This window comes from Artibeus jamaicensis, unplaced genomic scaffold (genome assembly GCF_021234435.1).
Source record: "Artibeus jamaicensis isolate MK-2021 breed Jamaican fruit bat unplaced genomic scaffold, CSHL_Jam_final contig_373, whole genome shotgun sequence".
NCBI classification, from domain to species: Eukaryota; Metazoa; Chordata; class Mammalia; order Chiroptera; family Phyllostomidae; genus Artibeus; species Artibeus jamaicensis.
This window is the reverse complement of record NW_026521807.1, coordinates 402,947-424,227: the sequence shown is the minus strand read 5'-3', so window position 1 is coordinate 424,227 and position 21,281 is coordinate 402,947. Positions and strand designations below refer to the sequence as shown.

General features: G+C 39.3%; 1 protein-coding gene across 1 annotated transcript in view; it reads left to right on the top strand.

Annotated features, from left to right (window-relative positions):
• Nucleotides 1–13,836: 13,836 nt before the first annotated feature.
• The window catches only part of ANKRD31 (ankyrin repeat domain 31), a 137,438-nt gene continuing 129,993 nt past the window's right edge, over nucleotides 13,837–21,281 (top strand). Inside the window, exon 1 of the mRNA XM_053664472.1 lies at nucleotides 13,837–14,059. Coding sequence (XP_053520447.1) covers nucleotides 13,956–14,059 — 104 coding nt within the window. The 5' untranslated portion in view covers nucleotides 13,837–13,955. The remainder of the gene's footprint in view (nucleotides 14,060–21,281) is intronic.

Genomic DNA, 21,281 nt, shown 5'->3' with positions numbered 1-21,281 from the left:
TTCACAGGCCTGTGCTCCATCCACTGAGCCACACCAGCCAGGGCTAGCTGCTAAACTTTACATATAAAGAAAGAGCTCTTCACATCCCAGGCACAAAAACATAAGAGGAAAAAAATGTTTACCTCAGATTTCTTCTGTTCCATTGATCTATATGTCTGTTTTTAAAAATTTATTTATTTATCTTTAGAGGGGAAGGGAAGGAGAAAGGGAGAGAAATATCAATGTATGGTTGCCTCTCGTGTGTCCCCTGCTGGGAACTGGCCTGCAACCCAGGCATGTGCCCTGACTGGGAATCGAACTATGATCCTGTGCTTCACAGGCCCGCACTTAATCCACTGAGCTACACCAGCCAGGGCGGAACCCACATATTTTTAAAAGATAAACAATAGCAAGTGTTGGCAAAGCTTTAAAACAACAGGAACTCTGATATGATATCAGTGGGAGCATAAATTGGTACAATTTTTCTGAAAAACTATTTGGTGCTATCTGCCAAAGCTTAACATATGCATATTTTATAACCAGGCAATCCTATATTTATGTGTAACAGAAGTTGGGAATTTGTACAACAAAATGTAAGCATGAGAATATATTTAATAAACCAAAATTGGAAACTACCCAGATTTCCACAAATAGTAAGATGGAGAAATAATTTGTAAATGATATTTACACAATAAAATACTATACAGCAATAAGAATGAATGAGCTACAATACATGTTTGACAAACATAATTCTGAACTCAAAGTAGCCAACACAAAATAGTATACTGTATGACTTTACTTACATGAAGCTTCAAAACAATCAAACAGATGTCTGTTGTCAGAAGTCACAATAGTGCTTTTATGAGAGTCAGAGAGGGACTAGGGTATGAAAAGGGGTTCCTGGGCCATGGGAAATTTCATCTCTTAAGTTGGTTTCTAATATGTCATTTTGTGAAGCTTTCTACATCTCTGATTTGTGTACTTTTCTTCAATGATAAAACAATTTTTAAACTACACCGAGGTACTATTGTTCAGCTACTAGATGGATAAAACTCTAAAAGACAAAACTCTGTAACAGCAAGGCAAAGGAGGAACAGGCACTCTCATATGTTGTTGGTGGTGTAAAGAACATTGTTGTAAATTGTTGTAACTCTTATGGAGAGCAACTTGATAATATATGTCAAAATTATAAATGCATGTACCCTTTTACCCAGAAGTTCCACCACTGGGAATCTGCTCAAAGTTAAACAGTGGTACCTCGGTACGTGTTAGCCTCAGAACTCATCGAATGTGGTACTCGTTGCATTTTGACGAGAAAAAAATGTTTCAGCATTTAATGCTTGCTCGTCATTCATCAGAACAAATTAATGATGAGTACAGAGGTACCACTGTATCTGTGTATAAAATGGTTGATGTACAAGATTATGCACTGCATGTTTTTGTAATCCTAAATTATTGGCAATAACCTATTTTTAGAGATTATGTTTATCAGTAATATATCATGTTACATTCATACTAAATAATAATATTAATAATAATATTAATAATAATATTAATACTAAATAATACTAATAAACTAAAAGGAGTTTCCTATGTGCTAAAGAATATTACCAATCAATTAAGCAGAGCGAATTAGTCCCTGAATTCTGGGTTTTGATTACCTGCTTTCACATCCAGCCTCACTATTTATTTTCCTCATCTATAAAATTAGGATATTAATAAGTACCTATCAGTAGAATCAATTCGATAATAATAAAATAAATAATTAATTTATATAAAGCATTTAAGAACAGTGCCTGGTGCAAAGTAATCACTGTATGTGCTTTCTTTTGTTATTGTTACTAATATGGCAAGGTCTACTATAGTGTGTGTGTGTGTGTGTGTGTGTGTGTGTGTATATATATTTATTTATTTATTTATTTAAATTTATTTTCAGAGAGAGGGAGAAAGAAAGGGAAAGAAACATCCACGTATGAGAAACATCACATGGTTGTCTCTCCCATGCCCCCAACCAGGGACCTGGCCCGCAACCCACGCATGTGCCCTGACAGGGAATCAAACCAGTGACCTTTTGGTTAGCAGGTCAGCACTCAACTCACTGAGCCACACCAGCCAGGACTACAGCATATATTAAGGTTTTAAAAAGTGATGAACATAGTATATAATATTTTTGTGTGTGTAAAAAGAGAGTATATAAATATATATATACAGGAGAAATACGTAAGAAGCCCCCAATGGGGAGCGGGGAACAGTGCAGATGGGGCAGACTGTTAAACATTTTCTGTGTTACGGGTTCTGAGCCATTATTGTATTACCTATTCAGATAATTTACAGAAAAAAAGAGAGAGCATTAGCTATGGAGTCACAAGGTTTATGCGCGATTTCAGCTCCACCAACCAACAGTATTTAATTTCACAAAAATTTTTTAAACTTTTCTGAGGCTCAAGTTCCTATGAGTCACTAAGAAGCAGTGATCATAGTGAAAACAAATTTGTAAAAACATTTATCTGCTGGGACTCTGGGTTGTTAAATCCAGTGCAAACTGGCTTGCCTCAAAAAAGGAATTTGTTGATTCGCTTTACCGAAAAGTTCAGGAGGTAGATCTGACTTCAGCTCAGCTACATTCAGGCCTCCAAAGATATCCCCGTCTTCACTTTTCCCTAATTCTCTGCTCTGCCTTCTGCTATGCTGGCCTTTTTTTAGGGGGCGGGCAGGGGGTGCTCCAAATATAGCTCTAGCCATCTCCAGTTGTTTCCTAATGGTGACAAGATAGTTGTGGGTACTGTATCTTCAAAAGCTCTCAGATTCAAGTTTAGCAAGAAGAGTAAGAGTAGTTACTTGTAGCTTCCACCCAAGTGCTGAGATTTACTCCAGTAGGCTCAAGTCATGTTTTGATGGAGGGTGCAGGTCTTTGATTCCCTGGGCTTGATCCCTGAAGGTGATATGGGCTGCTCTCTAGGAAAATAATCTTTGTCAACAATACATACTGGACCACAGTGTGGAGAGGGCTGGGGGGAGTGAGGGTGGGGGAAAGTGGAAGGGAATATGGGGGCGGTAAATGGTGGTGCATGGATATTTGCTTTGGGGTAGTGGGCACATAATACAGTGCACAGATGGTGCGGTTGGTGGTCTAATTTTCAAGTCTTCCCAGGAGGTGAGGTGTAAATATTTTAATTCCATTTTTATTGTCCAGAAAGGGGAAAAACATATAAAAATTATGTTTCACATTTTAAAAGTCTGAATATTCATATTGTGGGAGAGGAGAAACTTCTTTCCCTCTACCCTTCTAGGTTCTCTGAGGCCCTGTAAATTAGACTGTAAAGACAGATCAACAAACAGAAGTTCATGTGCATTGAGTTGAGCATCCATGTGAGAACTCAGTGATGAGTAACTCAAAGGGGTAGTTAGTGTTTGAGCTTTAATAGCATCTTAACAAAAGAACAGCAAATGTTTAAAGACAAAGGGGGAAATTGCATTTCTTGAGCAGCAAACTGTGGGAAGGTAAATATTGGGGGAACTAATGGAAGATAAGGACTGGTTAGTAAAGTTTGTTATGTAGATTTCTCTGCAAGTCTCCAGGCTGGTAAGGGTCTAGAATTGTCTGTGATGTTTGATTCCTGTCCTTCCAGGTAGAGAGATGTGATACTGTGATATAATAAACAATATATATATTTTGGTCTTTGTCCATGGCTTCTGGGTCACAGCTCCCTAAATCCTTATAATTTCCTAAATTATTAGAGTAATGGGAGCATCTTTTGTTATAATGTTTGGTCTTTTGTCCTTAAATAGCTTCAGTTCCTGAAATAGTTTTTTGTTATTCATAGCAAGTCTCCGGACTACACCTGAGTTTATGTTAATAAAGTAACTTTTGGAAAGCCACTAGATAGGGGCTGATGGCTGGGGGAACCAACTATGTGACTAGAGGATTAGAACTCTCAGCTCCATCCCTAAATTTACAGGGAGGGGGAGGGGCTGAAGGCTGAATCAATCACCAGTGGCCAAAGAATTAATTAATGATGAGAATTACGCCTACGTGATAGAATTCAGAGCACCTCCAGCTCGTTGGTGAATGCATGCAGGTGCTGACGAGGTGGCGCACCTGGACAGGGATGGGAGCTCTGTGCTTCTCTCCACACGCCTTGCCCTGTGCTCTCTTCCAAGCAGCTGTTTCTGAGTTGTATTCTTTTATAATAAACAGTGATCTAGTAAGTAAGCTGTTTTCCTGAGTTCTGTAAGCAATACTAGTAAATGATCACACTTGAGGAGGGTGTCCTGGGAACCTCCAATTTATAGCCCGTTGGTTAAAAGCACAGGCAACAACCAGGGCTTGCGAGTGGCGTCTAGAGTGGGGCGGTTTGACAGGACTGAGTCCTACTTAACTTGGGGGACCCGACCCTCTCTCCAGGTAGATAGTGTCAGAATTTGGTTAAATCGTGGGACACCCAGCTGGTGTCTGAGAATTGTGTTGTGGGACCCCCTCCACACACATCTGGTCTCAGAGTGTCCTTAAAGTAGAATGTGAGAAGAAAGAAGAAACGTGAGAACTTCTCTTCAAGAGGAGAGGGGAGCACCTTTGCAAATGTATGTCCTGCTTTTAAGCAAATGACGGAGGACAGAGCTTTTCTGTATCTGCTTTTTTCCAACTGCCTTCAGCTCAAAATAATCCTTAGGCCAATGTGGAATATTCGGGGGTGCCACGTTTGAATATCTTGACACAAAGTTTATCAGAACCTTGGATTATAATAATTCAGAGCTCTTCTCAATTTTGATATACTACTCAATTCTCAGTATCATACATTTATTTTTATTTTTATTTTTTTAAAGATTTTATTTATTTATCTTTAGAGGGGAAGGGAAGGAGAGAGGGAGAGAAATACAATGTGTGGTTGCCTCTCACGCATCCGTTGCTGGGAACTGGCCTGCAACCCAGGCATGTGCCCTGACTGGGAATTGAACCGCAATCTTTTGGTTTGCAGGCCCACACTCAATCCACTGAGCTACACCAGCCAGGGCATACATGGTTTTTTGTTTTTTTTTTTAAGTATATCCTAGCTTTTAGATTAGCTCTTTTATGAAAGAGAATGTGCTTTCACTATTAGATGGACCCAAACATTACTTGTGTTTAATTTCAGATCAGTTTAAATTTGTTGAAAAGGTCTGTACTCCACAGACACAGAAATTTAAAACATGATTAGTAATCAATATTTTAATTCTGGATTTTCAGAAATGGTAACTTAATTATTTCTACCCAACAGCTATGCAGTATATCAAAGTCTGTGCTTTCATTTAACTAATGGTAACTAAGCAAAAAGAAAGATTCATATTTTCAATTTCTTTTTCAATAATCCATCTGTCTGATTTGAATACCCACATTCCTTCAAACAGCACTCTTGATCCAACGTGATCTCAGAGCCCTTTGGCTTCAAAGTCTTGATCTGTCAGTGCGGAGCTTCAGGCACCGACTATGAAGCTGGAACTGGGAGCAGATCTGTCTTCTGTCTCATTGCCCTTCACTGGCTTACTACTTCTATGATTTGGGGCAAATTGCCTCACTTCTCTGAACCCCTCTCCTAACCTATAACATCAGGTGACTTATGTTGCAGGGCTTTTGAGAGGTTGAGTGTATACACAGTAATTGGCATGTTCTTGCTCAGTAAATGGCAATGACTATAACTCTATCTTAGAATATTCCCAAACAATATTTTCCAGATTTTCTACAACCTAGCCATTCGACAGCATTCAGACAAACTATACCACCACTCTTTGCTTTAACTGCTTTAGAATATTCCATGCAGTGCTGGGCTTAGAGTGGGAGCGTCTTTATACTGCCAGTTCAAGCAAGTCTTAATGTGGTGGAGCAGAGGGCCTTGAGAACTGAAAAAATTCCTGGGAAAAAAGTCATTCTTAACCTAAGGAGTTAGGCCACGAGAGGTTGGTCTGAAAGAATTTGGCCTTGCGGGAAGGGGTAAGTATGAAATCAGCAGGATATGTGCTGACCTTGCCCTTTAGAAGGACTTGAAGAAAAGTGAAAAAGGAAAAGAATCGGTGCCACTTTCACCTCGGTGCTACTCTGGAGTCCAGGATGTATAAGTAGGGTGAAGTGCAGAAGACAAGAGGACAGGCCACCGTGTTTGGGGGATCTGTGCAGCCAACACCAGGAGCCTGAGAAGGCCCCAGAAACCAGGAGTGGAACCACATACTGGCAGGCAATGTTAAGTAATGGCCAAGTGTCCTTCAGCCAATTGCACAGGCAAATTAAGAGAACAGAGAAGCACCCCAGATGACTTCCTGTACACCACAGGAAGGTATCTGAATTGATGGAGGAAGGGCATTTGCCCAGTTTACCATGGACAGTTGAACAGAGGACTCCTGTTTGAAATTACCTTAGCCCTGCTCTGAGCTGGCATGACTTGGAGAAGGTGGGTTTCATAATCAGCTGACCCCAGATAGATACACAAACGATACAATCACAGCCAATTTCTTTATCATGCAATAAATCTGACTTGCAAAATTTGCACAAACTACAAATGTGTGGTGCAATGGCAGCTTAAACACCTACCTTCACTTTGACCTGAATAAATGTTGAAATTAAGACAAACATTATTGTTTATTCTCTTGAGCAACTTTTCCACGTTTAGACTAGAGTTTTATATAAAATCTTTTGGGATGCTTACTAAAAATACTAACTGTTGAGTCCTTCTCCTGGGTGATTAGGCCTTATTAGTTAAGATATGAGAGCTAGTTATATATTTTCATGTACTCTACCTGAAAACTTAAGGTGTGTGCCATAACTGAGGTGGGACATGCAAGCTGTGCTGATACAAGGCATCAGAAACTAATGAAAAGACTCTAAAATACTACCCTCCATCATCACCCTCTGATCAAGACTCAAAATTACATTCAAATGTGATGTCTTGACATGGAAAAAGGGGGGGAGAGACTGTCTCTCCCGCATCCTTCTTTGTCCCAGGATGGGATTGTCTGTATTTGTTACCATGTTTCTCACCATAGCCAGAAAACCCTACTCTTGATTAAGAGAACAATGACTGGAGTACTATTATCATAAACATGCCACTCGTCTCCTTTTCCTGTGTTTCCTCTCGAGCCCCTTCCCTTTTGTTCTCTCTTCTTTCTTCCCTCCTGCTTATATTCCTGGAAACTTCTGTTTCTTACTGATGCTGCTCTACCCAAGTTCTTACTTTTTGCTTTTTAGGTTTTGACACTGCTCTGGTCTCTTGCTTAGGACCTGTTTGTTACACAGTTCTCCATGAAAACGCTCATTATATAATGTAATAATGACTGTTGTTTAAGTTCACAGCAGGCTAAATGAGGAAATGCCACATATATTTGAAGGGCTTATATACACACCCATGTATATAAAGTGATTTAATCACAAGATATATCATATTTGTCTTGAGGATTTAAGACCTGTTCTTTGCTAAGTCAGATTTGCTGTCAAATCTGTTGCTCTTTAAATTATGTGGGAAAAGGTTTGCCTTGTCCTCATCTTTGAATACCTGCTATATGTTGCTAAAGGGTTATGGAAAAGGCAACCTTCATTTTTTCATCCAAGGCTTCTGAGTTACTAAATTCGAGCTCAAAGAAACCTAGAGCTGTCAGAAATAGTTAAGATAAAAGCCTCAACACAGAAAGTGGGAATATATCTTTAAAAGATAGACAAAGTAAAACTGACTAAGGAGGACTGAATATTTAAAGGCTCTGTTGGCAAAGTTGAAACTTGTGTGTTAGCATTTTGACATCTACTTTTCAGCTAAATAACAATGTCAGCTCTTTAGAGATTATTCCTCCTAGGTCATCTAAAACTTGGCTGAAGTTTCCAGTCAGGTTTCAAAAAATAGTACAGACATCCTAGGTATCCTAAAATTTTTTAATCTGTAAAGTTGCCATTTTTTCTGATTATAAAAGTATTACATTACCATTTAAGCAGTTAGAAAAATGTAGAAAATTATAATGAAGAAAATTACCCAGAACCATACCACTCAGAATAAGCATTTTAGCACATTTTCCCTAACCTTTTAAAACTATAACATATTTCATATATAAGGTGTATATATATACTTTCAACTATATATTGTATATGTTCCACATGTATACACACATACATCTTGTGGCAGCTACAAAACATAATAACAAAGTAGACACCTGTGGTGCACTACACAATTCCAGACACAAAACATTCCCAGTTCTTTTCTCTGAACTCTCCCCCACACTGTTCCTCTGCCTCTCCCAGGAAGGTCATCACGACCCTGGGTTTTCTTTTTAAATTATCCTTTTGAGTTTTACTGCATGTGAATGGGTCCTAAATAATATATTGTTTAGTTTTCTTTGTTTTTAAGACTGGTTTCTAAAACTCATCCATGTTGATATGTTCATTCCTTTTTTCAGTGTGTAAGATAGCCTGTTACACAATACACCACAAGTTATCTATCTTTTCTCCTGATGAACATTTATGTCTGCTCTCTCATGGAAGGGTAATTAGGTTGTCTACATTTTGGGGGCTATTATGAATGATGTTCACGTGCCCCAGACCAGTGCGCCGATACTTCGCTAAGAGTAGAATCTCTGAAGTGTAGGATTCCTGTTCTGTGATTTACCTCAAATTATTTCCTGTGCTTGTAATGAGAGAGGGGACAAGGTTCATCTTTGTTTCTCCATACAAATATCCTATTGTTCTAATACATTGTGTTGAAAAGGTTAGACTTTATTTTGACTTGGCACTTCTACTTATTTTTAAAACAATCATGGCATGTTCCCTCATGTGTGACAACTGCTAGAGATGAATATTGATGAAGCATATTTACACTATTAGGTGAGGGTTGGTCTCTTCTCCTATCATCTGTATTATGAAAAAATGCGAACATGTGTCCTTTAGTTTAAAATACCACAGTGTAAACCACGATTATGAAGGGAGAGGCATGGCTCAGTAGAGGAAAGCATTAAACCAGATGAGGGAAGATGGAGCAGTCTTCCAGAGAAGAGGGAAGAGACATTCCAGGTAGAAAGACTGGACATCATGGCACAGGCACAAAATGCCATAAAGCATTGGGCTCTTCAGTTGCAGTGCATCCTAATAAAGAAAAAATAACATGATCTTTGTAGCAGTTTGAAATTGATGTCTAGTTAGTCACTTAACAAGCCAGTCACATGATTAAAGATGTAACAGTCACCCAGTGTTGGCAAGCCTTGGCTGAGCTACATCATGCACAGTAAATGCGATCGCCATTAATAGAAACCCAAGTAGAGTGGCCGTTATGTTGTTTTGTCACCTTTCTCCTTCAACATTCATTTTACCTGGTTTTTCTTTCTTGCCTGTCACCTGCAGCCTTCCTCTTTTTACACGGTCTTCCTAATATAATGTTCATATTATTAAATGAAGGACTAACTCACTTTTCCCAAGTAGGACACTCAAAGAACTGAGAGTTCCAAAACTTATTCTACATATTGTTATTTATTTTCTGGTTCTTCTTGTCCCCTTAGCTAAGGACAAAGTGCAACCCTCCAGGATTGCAGTGTGAGGCAGACAGGAAGACCAGGGGTTGGGGGCAGGGCAGGAAAGTCCTTTCCGGAGTGGTGTCAAAGGTGTGCTGGAGCCAGCTTCTACTAGTTAGTAAGAGACTGTTAAATTTTCAAGAATTTTCAAGTTACTTATTAAATGCAGTCACTATTTAAAATTAAACTATATGAAGTTATTATTGAACAAATCACATTAAAAATAAAGGCAATAGATACAAAAACTCATCACTTACTAATTATTCTTTTATATTTCACCAAGAATTGTCTGAAACGAAGAAACTAAGAAACTAAAAACCAGAAACTAAGAAAAAGACGTGGAATAGATTCTTCTCTAGAACCTTCAGAGAACGCATGGCCTAGCCAGAACTGTGAGATAATAAACTTCTGTTATTTTAAGCCACCCAGTGTGTGATCATTTGTACAAAAGCTCCAGGAAACTAACATAAACACTAACCATAAAATACAAAATTAATAAATTGGACATCATCCTTTTTGCTGATCAAAAAAATCACTAAGAAAATGCCCTGGCTGGTGTAGCTCAGTGGATTGAACGCGGGCCTGCAAACCAAACAACTGCGGTTCAATTCCCAATCAGGGCACATGCCTGGGTTGCAGGCCAGTTTCTAGCAGGGGACACACAAGAGGCAACCATACATTAATACTTCTCTCCCTCTCTCCTTCCCTTCCCCTCTAAAGATAAATAAATAAAATCTAAAAAAATCACTAAGAAAATGAGTAGGCAAACCAGAAACTAATAAAAATATTTATGATACATATATCTGACATAGCCTCATATCCAGAATATGTAAAGGACACCTACTAATCAACAATAAATATATAAATAGCCCAGTTGAAAAGTGGGAAAAATTTGGGCACTTTATAAAAGGTATATAAATAGCCAAAAAGCACACAGAAGTCTGGCATCATAAGCCAGTAGGATGAGATACTATTTCATACCCACCAGAATGGCTAACATTAAAGATTGACAATATCAAATATTTGCGAAGATGTGGAGCAAATGGAGCTTTCACACATTGATGGTGAGAGTGATACTCCTCTCAGAGTACTGAAAAGCAGCTTTTTATAAAGTAAAATATACATCCACCATGTTACCCAGCAGTTTCACTCTTTAGGTATTTACCTAAGAGAAATGAAAACCTGCATCCACAAAAACTCTTCAACTAGAGTGTTTATGGCAGCCTTATTTATAATAGCCTCCAAACTGGACAGAACTCAAATGTCTATCAACAGAAAAATTGACTAAGCAAAGCTGGTATGTTTATACAATGAAATAGTACTTAGCAACAAAGAGGAGTGGAATTATACAACAACATGGGTTAATCTGAAAAACTTAAATCAGTAAAAGAAGGCAGTTTAAAAAGATGCATACAGTATGATTCCAGTGGTCATTGAAAAACTACATGATAAAAAAATCAGAAAATGTTTGCTGGGGGTAAATATTGAGGAAAGGCAGGAAAGATAGAAATTATCTTGTTTTAAGTGGTGGTTACACACGCACACACTCACACATACATACACATGCAATCTGTCTGTGAAGAGTTCAACCATTGTTAATATGAGAATGGTTTGCACAACATTGATGTAACCTGGAAGCCAAGGAGAGGGGACTGGAATGCATATGCATGAACAATGATGACCTCACTGTACTAGTCAGTGGGGGTGGTACACACTGTTGAGTAAGCAGTGTACTGTGTGGCCATCACATTCAAAATGACTGAACAAGTAGAGCAATGAATCTGCATCAAATATTGTGTTAAGCTTGAACATTCCTCTGCTGGGAATTATGTGGATGACTCAGAAGGCTGCAGCTATGGGGAACTGGTGAATGGCAACTTCATCACAACAATACACCCACTCAAATGCATCATGTCTCCTGCAGAGATTTTTGGTGAAACATAAAATCACCCAGGAGACTCAGCCCCACTACAGCCCAGATGAGGTGCTCTGTGGCTTCTGACCTTTCCCCAAATTAAAATCACCTTTGCAAGGGAAGAGATTTCTGACCATCAATGATATTTAGGAAAATATTATTGTGATACTTAGGAAAATATGATTCCTAAATATGATATTTAGGAAAATGATGGTGATCAGGAGAACTGTGTGAGGTCCCAAGGTGCCTACTCTGAAGGGGACCGAGACATCATTGTCCTATGTACAATGTTTCCTATATTGTGTATCTTCAATAAATCTATTTTTCATAGCACATGGCTGGATACTTTTTGGACACACCTCTTATGTATTCAAAATTATTGAATTGCATTTACTACATTAAAATTCTGATTGATCTCTGTGGCTAGGATTTTTGTATCTTTTTTTCTTCATTGACATAACTGCTAATATGTTTACAAAACTGTTTTAGTAATGCACAAAGATGATCCCATTACCATGTGTAAATCTAGCAATCCCATCAGTCCAAAATCAATTTAAATTTGTATTTTTATTATGTCTGTATTTATGTAAATTATACATTAATGATTTGAGGTACTGCTTGCACATTACCTTTTCTCCACCTACGGCTCCCATTTTAAGGGCCCTTCCCTTATTGGCCCTGCCATCTAATGGATGAGGCAGACAATAAACAAGTATACGAATGAATGAAATAATTCAGAGAGTGATGTGTGCCTCAAAGAAAAAAATAGGTTGCTGAGATAGAAAACACAGTTACAGATGGCCTGAGCAGGTGATGTTTGACTTTAGACCTAAAGCGTGAACAATAGTGCAAAGGCTCTGAGACATCCTAGAACGAGAAGGCCTATGTGCCTGGAGTTGGGGAGAAATGGGAGAGTGACATGAAATGAGGTTTGAGCACTAGGAAGTAGAGTATGTACATGGTGAGTGTAATCAGGTTTGTTTAAAAGAGTGGATTTTGGAAACAAGTCTTACTGTTTTGTGGTTATACATGTTGCTTTTTAATTAAAATGATTTCCTGCCTATAGCTTCAAATCATTTATACACTCTCAAGGTTACTTTAGATCTCAGAATTGTGAGAGATGAGACTTTCATGGACAATCTGAATTATCATAAATATTACACAAAATGAACCTCCGATAGTAAACCCAACATCTATTTTCCATTTAAATAAAATCCCTCTAAATAAAGTTATATAAAGAGTTTTACCAAATATTCTATAAATATTTTAAAACTTTTTCCAAAAAGACCCTCCTTCACTTTCTCAAAAATGTAGACATTCTTTTAGAAAAAAATGTGATCTTAATGGTAAAATTATAATAATGGTAAAACCACTCCACATATTTAAGAGCAGTGAATGAAGGAGTCAGGCCCCGTTCCATCCATTTTCTCACAAATCTTTAAAGACCCAATATGTGCTAGACACTGGGGATTCCAAGATGAATATTAAATAAACACTCGTTATATCCATAAGGGGTTCTGTCTTATCCTGCCTGAATCTTCCTCTCATATGGCAGGTGGAGCTCACTTGGGTTTGTTTTCAATTAGTTTCAATTTAAAATTTGCAAACTGATTGAAATTAGGCAAATACATAAAGACCTAGATATTCATTTAAAAAGAATAATTGGCTAATAATAATTTTATTATTCTAAAAATTAATACATGGGAAAAAGAAAGTATTTATCCTGCCTTTCCTACACAATCTATATTACAGGGTAATCTAAGAGTTGAAGTTAAAAGACAAATACACCTCGATTGGATTACGTGATGACCTAAGGGCTTCTGACGAATGTGCTTGTTTTGTCCACCTCAGGTTACACTTGGGGAGGGGACGTCACAGGAATTAAGGAGAAAGGTAGTTTTTGGTACAAAGCAAAAACACTTTGGAGTCTCAGGTAACATCTTGGCTTCCGTAAGTCGGATTCAGACCGGGCTGCTGGGGCCGGCAGGAACTGACAGTTGTTTCCGGGTCTGGGTCTCGAGCATCTAGTACGCTTCAGGTGTTGTGACCCAGGACTCCCTCTCTGCCAAAGGCTCTAAGCGAGTTAGGCCGGGGTCGGTACCCCCGCATTACAGGTCCGCGCGGAGCTACACCGCCCAGCCACTTAATAGAACGCTCAAAATACCCGGAAGCTGCACGACAGGGCCACGCCCAACACCACCCGGAAAGCCGCTGTGGGCAAGCGCGCGCTGCCAGTGACTTCCGGCAACTCCCACTGGCTCGGGGCTGCGGAGCGGGCGGGGCGGGCGGCACGGGCTGCGCGCGACCAGACGCGGCGCGGCTCCCCCTGCCGGCGACGGCGTGCGGCGGCGTGATCACGGTGCAGGGCTGCCTACCCTGCGACGACCTTCGTGGTCCTCTATCCCTTCAGCTCCCGGTGTAACGTCCGGCCTTTGCTGCGAATTATATTTTTAACTTACAACTTATTCCAGCACTTAGAGCGTTTTGTTTGTTTTTTTGTGGCAAGGGGAGTGTTAGGGAGAGTAGAAAGATATCCACGTGTGACGTGAAGATGGAGGAAGGCGGGCAGGCTTCAGACTGGGACAGCGATGAAACCGTGATAGAGGGGTCGGTGACAGAGAGTGACCTGGAGGAAGAGGAGCTGCCCTGGAGAAGGTGATCACCGTTACCGCTGGGAGAAAGTGACCGCCATTAGGCCTGGACACAGGCGCGAGTGGCTCTCAGATATGCGAAGAAATTATTACCAGTCTAACATAGATCTTGTGAGGCAGCCAGGCCCAAGCTAAGCAAGGCCACAAACCCCCAGTTTAGGACAAAATGAGCTTTATAGTACCTGGCTTTATGGCATTAAAAAAAAAAAAAGCCTTTACCATTAGCCAGGGGATGTATGTCCTTTTGCGCGGGCCAAAACGTGTTAGGTCTAAAAAACTCTAATGTATTTTGTTTCAGACAGCTCGCAACTCAGGTGTAGGAAATGGTTAACATAATTTCTCTCAGGAAAACAATGTGTGGTGGGAGGATTGGTTACTACCAAACTGGCAACGGCTAGTTTTATAAGAATAAAAAAAGTCAGTAGTTTTAGTCCATCAACACCTTGTTGAAAATATCAAGTTTTCAGTGCTGGATTCAGGGAAGAGATGAGGCCACTGCCTTTGAGGAAACCTGCAGGCCAGGAAAGACTCCTAACAGATAATGTTGATGTAATGTGGGAAGTCCAGGCATGGAATTGTGCCCAGGCTGACTTAGGAGCACAGGGGGTCTTTTATACCAACCTAGGTGGCCTTCAGAGTTTGTTAGGGTTGACTTCTAACTAGAGCCTTGAAGATGGGTTAGAAATTAGCCAGGCAAGGAACAGATACTCTAGGCCCGGGGAATTGCTAGGGTAAAGGTATAGCTGTGGGACATACTGTGATATCTGTGTTGGAATGTGTAGTTTAAGTCTAAGGGAAGTGCTAAATGGCGAGGTGGGGAGGGTTGAAAGATGGGCCTGGACAGGAAGGTAGGGAGAGGTCTTATAAGGCCTCCTGTGTCCTGCTTTTGTCCAGGTAGGGCGCTTGTGAGTTGTTAAGTGGAGGAGCAGCATAACCAGGTGTGGTTTTTTTTTTTTTGTTCCTTTTAGCATGCCCTAGGCTAGACTTTTCAAATTTTAATGTCCTTATAAATCACTGCAGAATTCTGTTGAAATGTGGGTTCCAATTCAGGAGTTCTGTGGTGAGATTTGCGATTCGCCATTTCTAACAAGTTCCAGGTTAAAGTTGGGAGAAGGGATCACCTTTTGCAAAACAAGGCTACAGAGTTTACTTACAGAGGTTAGCTTTGGGATCAAAGTAGTGACAGACTGGGATGATGAAAGCTCAGCTAGGAAGACACAGTGTGAATGGAGGGAAAAGAGAAAACTTGATAAATCTTTAGAAAGTGTATTGGCAAGAGATGGTGGTTAATTAGACACGGAGGACGATTCCCAGGTTTCTGGCTTAGTTGTGTATGTATGCATATACAGTGATATTTTCTCTAGTTGGTGTCCAGGGGACATTTGGACTAGTACACGGAATCTTGTAACAAATACCACAATCAAAGTCCAGAATGGTTCCATCACTCCGAAAAAAGCTCCCTCGTGCTGCCCCTTTGTAGTCAACCCCCCCCACCCAATTTAAATGATTGTTTCTATATTTGTAATATATTATCTTTTTGTCTCTTTGCTTTCTTCCTGCCCCCTTCCCCCAATCTTTGGTTCTTAGCAGTTTGATTATATGACGTGCCTGGGCATGATTTTCTTTGTGTTTTTCCTGTATAGGGTTCACTGATCTTGAATCTGCAAATTTATGTCTTTCACCAAACTTGGGAAGTTTTCTGTCACAATTTCTTCACGTATATTTTTTCTGTACCAGTTTCTTCTTCTAGGACATTACATGACATAAATGTTTGACTTTTTGATATGGCCTCCCAGATGCCTGAGGCTTTTTATTAATTATTTTAATTCTTCAGATTGTATAATTTCTATTGTTCCGTCTTCAGGTTTACTTACTCTGTCCTTGGTCATCTCCATTCTGTTGTTGACCTCATCCAGTGAATTTTGCATTTCCATCTGGTTCTCTTAAACTTTTTATTTCTTTACTGAGAACAATGTTTTCATCCATTTGATGCAGCATATTCAACTTTATCTCAAAAATAACAATTTAAAGTTTTTGTAATTCCAACATTTGAGGGGGTGGGAGACATCTGTTAATTATATTTTCTCTCAAGAATTAGTCGGGTTTTCCTATTCTTTGCATGTTGAGTTTTTCTGGACTATATCCTGTATATTTTGAATATTATGTTCTTGACTCTTGGTCCTATTAAAATCCTCCAGAGGATTTTGGTTTTTGTTTGTTTTGACAGGCAGTCAATCTGATTAGGTTCTGACTGTGCATTCTGTTTTGCCTTGTGTAGGTGGTGGTTATATCAGTCTAATTTTCAAAGTCCTGCCTGTGCTGATTGAGTCTGTCTGACTCATGTGCCACTCAGGAGTTAATCTGGAATGCAGGCAGTAGTTATCATCATTGTTCAATTCTCTAAGTTTTTGTTATGCTTCTTTGAATCTGCTCTGAATGTGGACAGCCCAGGGTTGATCCTAGGACTTACTGTTGGATCATATACAGAATTAGATGATTCCCCTTTGCTGCTCTTTGTTCTCCAGGATTCTCATGCACCCTTTCCTCTCTCTACCCACATGCTGGTTCATGTGACCAGAAAGGCAGATTTCTCTAAGAGTGTTAGCCTTCTCACTGTGGAGCAGGTACCCCCAATGGGGGTGTGTACCTTCAGGACAAAGTGATAAGGCAGAGAAGAAAATAAAAGAGATTTTCTTCATACTCTTCCAGGTATGTGTATTGTTCCCCCAGCTAGAGAGGCAGGTTTTCTCTTGGGTTTTAAGTGCCCAAGTTGCCACAGTTAGTACCAGTATAGCTCTGAGGCCAAAGAGAGAAAACTAATAAAGAAAACCCAGGATTTCTCCCCACCTTCTGGCATTCAGGGGTTCCTTTCCCTAGTCTTCTGGATAGAGATAGAAAGTTTCTTATGGAGTTTTTGCTCTCTATACCCACTGTGCAGTTCTTGAATTAGGCCTTGGATTAAAGCTGTAGGCCCAAAACCAAACAAAACAAACTTGAAACTCAATAATACAAAGTTGTTTTATAAATTTTGACTTCAATCACCAATCTGCCTGTTATTGTTTACTGTTTCAGTTACTCAGGTAGCTTTAAAAAACTCTTCTGCCAGTTTCTAGTTGTAATGAGTAGAGAAATGAGCTATGTAGATGGCTCACTCTATCTTGGCTGGCCAATCTTTTGGTTTTCCCTCTGGTTTATTTTAAAATGCTTCTTTGCAATTCATAGAAACATTCTTTTAGACCTTATAACCTGAGTTTAAAAATGAGCACTCTTTTTATCGGAGCTGAATGCCATTTTTTTTTTTTTTTGCTTTTCCCCCCTTTATCCTCTTTGATTACTTGTATGCAGTGCATTCCAGCTGTTTTTCTTGTACAAGCTTCCAATTTAGATGGGAATGAGGAGAACATCTAGTAGAGCAGAATCCCCAACAGGTAAAACATGATACAGTTTCACATCACTAAGTAATTCTTAAATGTTACAACTATCCAAGGTCATTTTGCTAAGAACTGAGAAAGGGTTTGATAACCTTTGGGACTAGAAAAGGCAAGGCTGTCATAGAATCAGGATGCCAGGGTCTCACTCTTTCAGAGCCTGGACTTGGTCCTAGTCCTACCTCGGGAAACAGTGTCCTGAAATGCATCCAGTCCTTTTTTGTGGCTCAGTAGTTGTGCTACTAATCTCTAAGTATTCAGGTTGCTGATAATAAGGTCTTGTTTCCTTGTAATTTGTTTTCTAAGTGGCAGGATTCATTTTTTCTTCTGTGTGTCACTGGGAACTTTTAATCCTTATTTTCTGTCTCAGCCTCTGGTAATATCAACAAACTGTTCAATAACATTGAGGGATATATCTCAAATACTATTCAGTACATTTAAACAGAACCACCTTCTGAAACAGCTCATTGTTACATGGATTTGTGCATATGTTCAGGTCAAATCATGTACTCTGAACATTATAATTGCGTGGAGTAAAAGGCTAATTCAGCATAATTACTCTGTAAGGTGGGTGTTAATTCTAACACCGACTGCATGTGAATTGTCTACATAAAGTATACTCACCTTATAATTCCATTTTAACATTGAAGATGGAAGAAAATAAGCAACATTTTTGGCATATTATGCTTTATTATTTCAAGAAAAGTCAAAATGCAACTGAAATGCAAAAAAAAAAAAAAGATTTGTTCAGTGTATGGAGGAGGTGCTGTGACTGATTGAAGGTGTCAGAAGTGGTTTGCGAAGATTTGTGTTGGAGATTTTTCACTGGACACTCCCGGTAGACTAATGAAATTAAAGCAGTGAGAATCGAGACATTAATTGAGAACAATCAACATTCTACCACGCAGGAAATAGCCTACATTCTCAAAATATCCAAATCAATGTTGGTGAAAATGAAGAATGTGTCTTTTATTTTGCAGAAAAAACTAAAGGGACTTTTTGGCCAACCCATAGATTATTAGATACCAGTCATACTAGATTAGGCTCCCACCCTTATAATCTCATTTAACCTTAATTGCCTCATTAAAGGCCCTGTTTCCATAAGTAGTCACATTGGGGGTTAAGGCTGCAACATATGAATATGGGGGGAGGGTCACAATTCAGTCCATAACAAGTGATTTCATGTCAAACAACACATGAGCCACTTTAATGAGGCTCCCACTAGCTAAAAATGGGACAGTTTGAGCATTGATAAGAACAATAACAGTGATAGATTTGAATCTATGAGTTTGCAATGGTCTTTAAAATTTTATTTCGATATTCCAAAAACTGATAAGGAAAGAAAAAGAAACAGACATTAATTCTGCCTTTCCTTTGCAAACTGTACCTAAGTTACCTGGCTGAGTTAGCATGGCTTGATGGAAAGTAATTGTATAGTTGATGAGCAAAAGTTTTTTAAAAGTACGTAAGTATTTTCATTAATAAGTGAAGACAGTGATAAAGTAGAATATTGCTATTTTATATACTCCTAATAATGAATGTCCTAGGCAGTGGTCATCAGTGGTCATTAACATGACAAAATGAGTTACAACCATTTCGTTGAGCAAGTAGCATATTGCCTGTCACCGGGAGTAGAAATCCAGACACCTCTGTTCACTGCATTTTGGTATCAGAGTCACCAATGCAAACATAGTGCAGCACCGACTGGAACAACACTTTACTATAGAGAAGAAACAGCAAGATTAGCTTCAGTAGTGGGCATTGGTCCCCCAAGGCTAGCAGCTAATGATGCAGAGCCATCGGCTTGCACATTCCCCTCTTGTGCCACAGAATGAAGAACTTCATCCTCTCCTCACAGAAGACAGATATAGTGGTAGGGTTGGCTAGGTGCCATATGACACTTAAACAACAAAGGAGTACACATTCTGTCTGAAACAGTGAAAGGCATTCCCACACAAGGTAATAGGTCCAGCGCAGCCCGGGAGAGGACTCTATTTCTTGCTAAGAAAATGTTCCTGGCCCAAGGTGTTTGATAGACAGCACACACAAGACTGCCTTTCCCAACATACACCTTTTTAAATCTCTTATAGAAAGTACATGTATGCTTCTCCAAACTGCACTTGAATTAGATGAATAAGCAGTTTACAGGAAATGTACAGGACACAGGAACATGTTAATAGACATGCAATCAGTAAATCCAAAATATAGAAAACCCTACGGGAAAAACAACTCAGTTTCTAAAACAAATAAATTGCAAAGGAGTGGGGGAGATTGGGAGTAATTTGTAGATTTAAGAAGAGACTTAAGAGACATAGCAACTAAATTCAATGTGTATACCTTGTTTGGATCCTGATTTGAACAAAACAAGTGTAAGTAGAGGCAGTTGGGGAAATGTCACTACTATCTGTTTATTAGTTTTTCATTGCTGTGTAACAACTTCAGAACTTAGCATCTTAAAACAATAAGCATTTACCATCTTGGTTTCTGAGGGTCAGGAATCCAGGAGTTGCTTAAGTCATGCTCAGGGAGTCCCAAGGGTGCATTCAGCTCAAGGCTTCATGAGAAGGATCCACTTTCTGCATGGTGGTTTCAAGAATCAGTACCTTTCTGGCCTTAGCCTCTCTCAGCTTCTTGCCACAGAGGCTTCTCCACAGGGCACTTCACAACATGGTGAGCCAGCTTCCATGAGAGGGAAGAAGCAAGAGACTGGGAGAGGGAGACAAGATGGAAGCCATTGTCTATTTGTAACCTAATCTCAGAAGTAACGTCCCAACATATTAACAGTGGTATGACTAAGAATTATAGCAAGTTTAGTGGAAATGGGAGAGAGGTGGGGAGCATGGGGCGGGGGGGGGGGGCTAGGATGGGAGAAATAGACAAAAAACTGTACTTGAAAAATAACTAAAATTTTTTAAAAAGGAAAAAAAAGAATTATAGCAAGTTTAGATATAAAACGACAGGTAAGGTTTCATTTTTTTATAGTCAAGTTGTACTCCATTGTATGTGTGCATTACCACTTTTTCATCCACTCATCTATCGATGGGCACCTGGCAGGTTTTCAGATCTTGGCTATTGTAAATAACACTACAGTGAACACAGGAGTGCATATATTCTTTCAAATTAATGTTTCATGTTTCTTCAGATAAATCCTCAGCAGTGAAATTGCTGGGTCATAAGGCAATTCCATTTTTAATTTTTTGAAGAAACTCTACCACGTTTTCCATAGTGCTTGCACCAATCTGCATTCCCACCAACAGTGCATGAGGGTTCCCTTTTCTCTACATCCTCACCAGCACCTATCATTTGTGAATTTATTTTATTTCACTTTTCTTTTATTTGATTGATTATGCTGATACAGTTGTCCTATTTTTTCTCCCCTTTATTCCCTTGCACTCTGAACCCATCCCTCTCTCCAACATCCCCCACCCACTGCACCCTTAGTTCATGTCCATGGGTCATGCATATAAGTTATTTGGCTTCTTCATTTCCTAATGGAGGTTATACCATTCTTAACCTCCCCCTGTCTATTTTGTACCTACTAATTATGCTTCTTATTCCCTGTACCTTTTCTGTGATTCTCCCCACTGTTAACCCTCCATGTGATCTCCATTTCTGTGATTGTGTTCCTATTCTGGTTGTTTGCTTAGTTTGTTTTTGTTTTTACTTTTTTAGGTTCAGTGTATCAACTTGCAACTTTATAATTGCAAGTTGTCATTTTACTCTTCATAGTTTTTGGTCTTCTTTTGTTTTTTTTAGATAAGTCCTTTTAACATTTCATACAGTGCAGGTGTGGTGATG